General features: G+C 33.4%; 1 protein-coding gene across 2 annotated transcripts; it reads left to right on the plus strand.

Moving 5' to 3' along the window:
* The first annotated feature begins 278 nt into the window (after nt 1-278).
* Nucleotides 279-4,244, plus strand: Prp31 (pre-mRNA processing factor 31). 2 transcript variants are annotated; one of them, XR_912775.1, is made up of 10 exons: nt 279-505; nt 577-774; nt 939-1,143; nt 1,401-1,570; nt 1,653-1,810; nt 2,134-2,424; nt 2,730-2,954; nt 3,054-3,167; nt 3,611-3,675; nt 3,764-4,244. XR_912775.1 is itself a non-coding variant. In XM_011496288.1 (8 exons), the coding sequence occupies exons 1-8, from the start codon at nt 388-390 to the stop codon at nt 3,156-3,158; spliced, it is 1,470 nt and encodes a 489-aa protein (XP_011494590.1). In that variant the 5' UTR covers nt 279-387; the 3' UTR covers nt 3,159-3,386. The 2 variants fall into 2 exon arrangements, 1 of the variants encoding a protein (XP_011494590.1); XM_011496288.1 differs by lacking the exons at nt 3,611-3,675; nt 3,764-4,244 and having other exon boundaries at nt 3,054-3,386.
* The last annotated feature ends 4,897 nt before the right edge of the window (nt 4,245-9,141 follow it).

Consider the following 9,141-nt stretch of genomic DNA (forward strand, 5'->3'; position numbering starts at 1 on the left):
TAATTATTTGATAATTGCATTGTCATGAGCAATAATTGTCTTCCGTCATCGGACAAATACGACAAATGAACAAATAAACATTTTATAATGCTTGGCATTTATTAAAAATTTCGTCTCAAAAACATAATTACCGGTGCTGCCATCCTCCGTGACTATTTCGTATTACCGCTACTATTTCCCACTATTTAGTTCTCTTTCTATATGGACGGCTTCCTCTTATATATATATATATATATATATATATATATATATATATATATATATATACGGGACATTTATTTTGAATTCGTTTAATTCGCATAATTGTCATTGTATTGAATATTCTGCAGATAAGCCAGTTGCTTCGACGAGGTTGAGCCCAATTTTGTTTAATATTGGCCAATAATAATGTCTTTGGCTGATGAACTTTTGGCTGATCTCGAAGATGACACGGACGATGTATTCGAAGAGCCGGTGCCGGAACAACTTATTCCCACATCCTTGTCCTCTAAAATTACGGAAAAAGGTTAATTTTTCAGTTCAATTTTTTCCATATATAATACACTTCATTAATATGTTTCTCTGATGGCATTGTAGATATTAAAGTTGATTCCGTTCGAGAACTTGCCAAATTACGAGATTCACCGCTTATGCAAAAGGTTACATCCCAAATTGATAAGTACAGCAAAGTTCTTAGAAAATCTTCGGATATTATTGGACCAGTTGAGTCAGATCCTGAATATCAACTAATTGTGGAAGCTAATAATTTAGCTGTCGAAATAGATACTGAAATTGGTAATAATTATTCGTTTATTTGCTCTATTTCCATTAACCAAGCTAATGTAAGTTGTTTTAAATTAATTTGAGACCGATGCTTAAAGTAAGCTTTATTCAATTAATATCATAATATTTGCAATTGTATGTAAAAAAATATGTTTTTTTATTTTTATTCCTTTCAGCCACTATACATCGATTTACAACAAGTAAATATTCAAAAAGATTTCCAGAACTGGAATCTCTAGTAGTCGAACATTTAGAATATTTAATGACCGTTAAAGAATTAGGAAATGATTTAGACAGAGCCAAAAATAATGAAATTTTACAGCAGTTTCTTACACAAGCAACGATTATGGTTGTATCTGTAACTGCTTCAACGACTCAAGGGTAATATTTTATGAGACTTTTTAAAATTCTGGTTCGATTATTATCGATTTTTCTTTTGATTTATATTATTCGTCGACGTACAAATTTACAATTAATGTTACTCTACATCGTAGATAGTAATTTTATAAATCTTAAGAGATATAAGAGCGATAAACGAAGTATCAAATTATTCTTTTTAACATTAGAAGAAAAATTATTATTTGAGCAACCATTTTTACTAATTTTTCGTAAATTATGTTTCAATGCATATATTTTAGGCAACTATTATCAGAAGCTGAAAAAGAGGCGATCGACGAAGCTTGCGACATGGCTATCGAGTTGAACAATTTGAAGCAAAGAATATTTGAATACGTCGAGAGTAGAATGGCATTTATTGCACCAAACTTATCTGCAATTGTCGGTGCTTCTACCGCAGCAAAACTTATGGGTATTCATTTTAAAGATAAGCATAATTAAGAATGAGCTAAACATTTCAATTAAATTATTTACATTAATTTTTATTTCTAAAGGTGTCGCTGGAGGTTTAACGAAGCTATCAAAAATGCCAGCATGTAATATTTTACTCTTGGGCACGAGGAAAACTACGCTCTCTGGATTTTCCCAAGTAACTGCGCTACCTCATACAGGATTTATTTATTATTCAAAAATTGTACAAGATACACCACAAGTAAGAATATGTTGTTTAATTAAGCTCTTTAATACTTTATTCCAAGTATTTTTTTCAAATGTTCACATATTCAACAGTTTTCTAGTTCGAAAGACAGATTTTACAAATATGTGATTTTATCAGACAAAGGTTGAATAGTTAATGTTACAAAGTATATTTGAATTACAAATTTCAATTTGACACCAAAGCATAAATTTTAACAACGGCATTAAAATATAGCCTTAAAAATTTCTTTTAAATTAAAAAGTTTTAATTGCTTTTATGCAAATGTATAATAATTATTATATATCGATTTGCATTAAATTAACATATTTTTATTATAGGATTTAAGAAGGAAAGCGTCTAGACTCGTTGCTGCAAAAAGCACATTAGCAGCTCGAGTCGACGCTTGCCATAATAGCACAGATGGTCATATAGGTCAACAGTTACGCGAAGAGATAGAAAAAAAATTAGATAAATTGCTGGAACCTCCGCCTGTTAAATTTGTAAAACCATTGCCAAAGCCAATCGATCCTGGTAGGAAGAAGCGTGGTGGTAAAAGAGTTCGAAAAATGAAGGAACGCTATGCCATAACTGAATTCAGAAAACAAGCCAACAGAATGAATTTTGCTGATGTAAATATTACAAACATATACATTAATATTAATAATTATTAAATAGAGGCAAAATTTTGAGATGGAAGGCAAGGTTATTTCGATACTGCGAGGATAAAATAAAATGTAATCGTATCGTCAAATATTTAAAAGCTAATTATTGACATACTGCCGTCAAAAATAAATTGATATATATATATATATATATATACATTATTTAAATTATTAGCCTTTCAATTATATAATAATATTAGAATATTCAACTTAAACAGAATATATAACCAATAAATAATGTTCAAAAAATTTAATAATTATAAATTGTCCAGATTGAAAGCGATGCTTATCAAGAAGATCTGGGCTATACTCGTGGAACAATAGGTAAAGCAGGAACTGGAAGAATTAGATTGCCACAGATCGATGAGAAAACCAAAGTAAGAATTTCAAAAACACTGCAGAAAAATTTACAAAAACAGCAACACTGGGGTGGTAGTACGACAGTTAAGAAGCAAGTTTCCGGTACAGCATCCAGTATAGCCTTCACACCACTTCAGGTATATATTTTATTTCGAATAACATTTCAATCGAATCGCGAAAGAAAATAGAATAATTAAGAATTAAGAATAATGACAACATAATTTTCAAATTTAAAGGGCTTGGAAATAGTGAATCCTCAAGCGGCAGAAAAGAAGGTTAACGAAGCTAATGCAAAATACTTTTCAAATACAGCAGGTTTCTTAAAAGTTAAGAAAGCATAACTCTTGCAGGTGTATATTTATTTCCAAAAAATTTAATACATTTCAGATTACGTATGTACTATGTATATAATTTGTTACTATGGCAACATTGTTATAAATGTATATAAATTTAAAGGATGAGAATTGAATTACCAATCGCAATTGAGATGCCAGAATATTCTATACTTTGAATAAGCCGTAAAGTGGTGTATACCTTTATATCCAGACAATTTAATTATCTTGAGAAAGCTAAATGAAAAATTGATTTTAATGTCTTATCATTCTTATATTTCTAATATACATTTATTTCTTCTATTCCGTCATTTATGATTAATAAGAAACTGTCTAAAGTTGAAGAGATTTTTTCTTTACACAATAATTTATTACAATTTTTTTAAATTCACTTTATTTATGCAAATGCGATGTTGGTAGAATATGCTTTACGAATTGTCATTATGCTTAAAATGTTGTAGGGAAGGACTTTTTATTTCTCATCTCGTTTATATTTCGTCTTAGATCGATCTTATTGGACTTAACGGTAAGCTGCATAACAAAAACTGCCTTACATTAGAAACGAAGGTATGGAGGACCATTAAACGCACTAATACTATGCTCGTCACTTTCAGAAATTATTAAATGGAGTATTATATGATTTACACAACACTGACCTTTGCGGATAAAAGACTGAAGATAAAGAAAACATTTTTCCGCGATTTAGTCAATTTAACTACGAGGATAAAGCTTTCTGTCCAACGTATTATATGATATTATTACCATTCTAAATGAAATCAACTGAGTGATTAGTAATTAGTCGATTAAATTGTAAATGCCATTCATTAATTGATTTGATTTTGAGCGATGCAATTTAGCGAGATATTAGTGTAAATAATTTACGATTAAGAAAATAATTAGTAGTATTAGCCAGATTGGATAGCAATTGGAAGCAATTTATGGTCCAAGTTGTTGCATATACTCTCGCAAAGCTTGCAATTTTCATTTCTTGCTCTTATCCTATATAAGATGCTTTTCCAACAGCTATTGGAATCTCCATTAATTGAATTTAATTGTCTCAAGAAGTTTCGACAACGATCATTTTGTCTGATTTCTGGCTGATTTCTGGCTGATTTCTGGCTATAGGACCATAAGGTATACTTAACGAATTGTCGTTTAGGATACAACAATCTCTCGTAGTAAATTAATTTCCGATATTAATGACAAGGGTTTAATCCGTATAAATTAATACAAAAAAAAAAAAAGATAAAGAAACGGATCGTTATATCAGAGATGCTGTGTTATTGTGAAAGTCTATCTTAATACTGATATTCGTAATATATACTTTATCTCTTTAATTTATCCAACAATTTCACGAGTTTTTAAGGCTGATTATCTTCCAATTATTAGTAAAACAAAAAAAATTGCCACCTATAAACGATGTTTGATATAACGTATTTTTTAATTCTATGCTGATTTATATTATCATGCAATAGTGTTCTTCCAACATGTTGAAATATTAGTTTTGTCCCTCGTGTGAAAGAAGCTACCAAAAGCAGAAAAAATTACTTATAATTATTCTTATCTATCTTGGCGGCTGGCAGTATTATCGCATAACTTAGTGGAGCACAGCATGTGGTATAGTACACTTCTTCTCCTTCTAACACCCACTTCTTCTAATCTCTATTTTACATTCTCCTTTATACAATTTGTATAAAATATAGAAGTCGTAAAGAAGTATTTGAGAAAAAAATTGCATCAAATATGTGTGTGTGTGTGTGTGTGTGTGTGTGTGTGTGTGTGTGTGTGTAATTTTCCATCATCTCATAATTGCCCTTCGCTCTATCATCATGTCCACCTTTATGGGAGAAAAAATCGTAGTGTCGTTAGGCAAATATAATCGGACAATCATTTTCTTGTCCATCATAATGAATTGTAAAACAATACAGAAAATGACTTTGAGCACTTTAGGGATAACTAAATAGCGTAGATCAATTACGAGTGATTGTTACAGCCAGGACATAAATTGGAAGGCATGATTTTCATTTGTTTAAGATGAAAAAGAAATTGTGTTTAAATATTGGTCCGTATAAAATACATTTGATAGCTTACATTAAAATAGTTTAATTCTATAGAATGGGATTTCTAGTTTTGCCTCGATTGATAATTTTTTTGTTTTTACAACTCCTATATCGATTATTGTCAGGAATGTATGTCGTCAATTATTATTTGTGTTTATTCAATTATATTTGTGCATCCGAGGCTTTTAATCTCAGCTCTGACTACTCAGTCGTTTTACGTGAAAATCTTTAAAGTCTATAACAATTGCAGATCCTCAATTTCAGCGTCTTTTATTTTATTTGTTTTTTTTTTGTTTTTTTTTGTTTTTTTTTATTGCATTGTATTTGTATGTTCGGAGCAATAAGTGTTATGGATCTTTATCAATTGGGTTGTCAATTAGATTGTTTGATCGTACGATGGTAGAATGTAATGGTCAAATGCTTTCATCCTCCACACTTTTCCATTCTATCTATCAGATTCTTTTCTCTTTCATTTTTAGCGTCGTATTGTCGGCAAAACTTCCTCTCGCTCATGGATTGCAGAGCCGCGCTAAGCAAATGTTCGATTTATGAATTCATTTGTTTCAATCCTTTTGTTTATATAGTTTTGCAATTTGCCAGATGTGTCTCGATCTGATTGTGAATGTCGAAGAAAAATGCGAGAGACTCTTTCTCATTTGCTAATTGAATGCATACAAACATATTACTACGCTTATCGCTCGGAGAACTTACCAAGCACGTACAATTTACAAATATTTTGTAAAATCATTATGAGCAAGCGATAAATGAGTGGGATTGAGTTGTTTGATTTTGGATATCTTGTACATATCAGACTATTTATGTTTTCCAATCGAAACTTACAAATCACAAATCAATTAATTGAAATCGTAATTTAAATAAATTATACACATTTAAAGAACTTATAATAAAGATTTTAATTACATAAACGATGTAAAGAAATTATCATTATCTTGTAAATTTATTGACCCGCGGCCATTGTATTAATAACATTTTTTCACTTAACAATGGCATTTTTAATCTATTACATTGTCGTAATGTTATCGACGTTATTCCTGTCACTTTCTATTGACTAAATTAATACGTCAAAGATTTACTTACGTGTTACGTTAAATTTTCAATAATTGACGGTCAATAAGGATAATTGATTGCTAACATAAATAGACGAACAACTCTAAATGTATCCACTTTAAGAGGAATAATTATTTAATACTACCTAAGCTGCTTACAAGGCGATTAGTTGCTACGTATGCAACTTCAGTAAACTCCGTGTATGTGAAATATTGTGCAAGTTAATACAAACACCATTAACACCATATAGTTGATCAGTTGTTGTGTCAAGGTTACAATTGATCGGTTAAATAGTTTCCTTGCTTATCACTATACCGGAATAAGTGTCGATGGTGTTGAATGATCTCGATGAGAATGATTTAGTCGAGGTTTGTTGTAGCCGATGCCTTCTTACTCGTCGACTGCAGTTACGTCGAAAGTTATTGTATTTAAGACTCGAGACGACATAATCGGACGATTAGCCAAGGTCGATGCATAAATAAGAATGGAGCCAATGACTGAGATTTAATTAATCGCTTGATCTTTCAGCTACACTTTGGCGGTTGTCGAGCAAGGGACACGTAAAATAAACGACCTCGTCTTTGGCGCTGACCTTGACTTATCGCTACCAGTCTTTTAGTCTGGTTATTTCGATATGTTGAAATGTGGCGTCGCTGGTTGGCGCATTTTTGCCTACATCGTGATGCAAATTATTAAAGTTATTGTACTATAATGTAATTAATAGATGGGTTTTTTTTTTATTTTCTTGCCATTGGAGGAAATACGTGTTTCGCCGTGTCGAACAATGTATTTAGACAAATCTATGTTATCGTGTACTAATTTGAATTTCATTAAAAGCGAATAGTCTTAATAAAATTACTAGACATTTTTGAAATATGTACAATATATATGTCAGTGAGTATAATGATTATAATCAAATATTTCAAACACCAGTTTATGCAAATAAAACACGATAAAGCAGTTATCAGGGAGATGATATCTGAATGCGTTATTACGTTACGTACAATAGAAAAAAAAAAAAAGCACGCTCTTATGTATAATCTCAACGCGGAATAATGTGAAATATCATTTTCACAGAGGTAATATAGATTAAATTTTGATAAAGAAATGAAAATTGGCATTTAACAAAAAAAAACATTGCCTTTCTTACTGAAATGTAAGGAATAACTTTCATATTTCATAATAAGGCAAAAATCATAATTATTATAATTAGTCGAAGCTTCGTATATGCGAGTAATTTAAATTCAAGTTTAAGTTATAATTTTCTACCATATAATTTCAAGATATTTCGTAGAGTTTTGAAATTTTTAATCGCCAGATAAACTTGGTCGATAAAGTTTTTTTTTTTTCATTTAATTTAGTTTTAATTATGTCCTTTTTCTAATCCACGAGTAGTTTGTATTTCATTTTCTGTTTTCGTCTCTATATTCTCTAAATGCATAATATTTTACATTTGTATATACGAAATTTGTTTAGCCATTTACGTTCCTCCTACTTTCATAAATAAATTGATAAAATCAAGTGATATTGTTCATAATTTTATGATCAAGATTGGTCGAAAGTAGCCGTTTCACGGCAAATTGTATACGGCTCGATCGCGTCAACCAGAAACCGTCAAAACCTTGTATAATATTGCACTTCGTATCAGGCCCAAGCACACCTGCTGCACATTTCGTCAAAAATCTCGGTCGAAGTATTGCATTCCATCTACACATTTTCTAATCGACATTACATCGTCATAATTTAAGATTGTGATTGATGTATTGTTGATTATTTGGCTAGCTAAACGAATAAATAGTGGCTATCCACGAATTATATATATATATATATATATATATATATTAAGACACAACAGATGGTCGAAGAGTCAATAGCTGAGGGGAATAATGCGACGACTACAGGCTTACGATAATCTAACCGCCATTATTGACACGATATTGGGTTAAAAGTTTGGCGCGCGCGCCGCTTATCGTCTACGATTCCCTCGCAATTCGCGAACTTAAGTCAGCTGAGTTCGCGGCCGATACTACTCGATCGTGCCTACCTGACTCCTATCCGTCTCTCGGGGTTTAACGCGCCGCGACACAAGACTGGGCCAAGTGTTGCGCGTCTCGACCGCGACGAGTCGCACGCCTCGATCGCCTATTAACGAACGGCCTGTTTTAGTGTCTGCGTCCGTGCCTGTGTTCCTGTCTATTTTTCTATTGGACAGATACGGCAGAGAGAGAGCAGAGAGAGCAGAGAGAGAGAGAGAGCAGAGAGAGCAGAGAGAGAGAGAGAGCAGAGAGAGCAGAGAGAGAGAGAGAGCAGAGAGAGAGAGAGCAGAGAGGAGAGAGAGGCAGAGCCGGCATCTTGGCGTGTCACGCGTCTCGATCGAAAACGTCGATCACGCCAATAGTCGATCGCCGTCCTCCTCGAGGCTCTTCATGAGGACATCTCTGTGATTCGTGTCGAGTGTCGGGGATTCAAGGTCGCTCGGGAACCATGGCCAACCACGAGGATCTCGAGAGCGACTGGTCGACGCTGATCCAGGAGTGCCATTGCCGCTGGACGCAGAGCGGTGAGCTGCCTCACTGAATGCCCTCTCCTCCTCCACCGTCCCCTCCCAACCCCAACCTCTCCGACTCTCCACCCATCCAGCCCACGAGCTGCGATTTGCCACTTATCCCGAGTCGCGTGGACCCCTCAGGAGCTCAGGCCCTGCTCACCCCTCAGCCGCTATACCGCCTCTTTCGTAATGTCGCTGCTACGTTATCTGCCAGACGGCGACATTGTATAGCCTGCATTGGCAGCCAATGTCCATCGATTAAGCGCCAACGACGCGATGACGATATTTGGCATCGAGCTTCCCTACCCCACTGACA

The sequence above is a fragment of the Ceratosolen solmsi genome, unplaced genomic scaffold (assembly GCF_000503995.2).
Source record: "Ceratosolen solmsi marchali unplaced genomic scaffold, CerSol_1.0 scaffold29, whole genome shotgun sequence".
NCBI classification, from domain to species: Eukaryota; Metazoa; Arthropoda; class Insecta; order Hymenoptera; family Agaonidae; genus Ceratosolen; species Ceratosolen solmsi.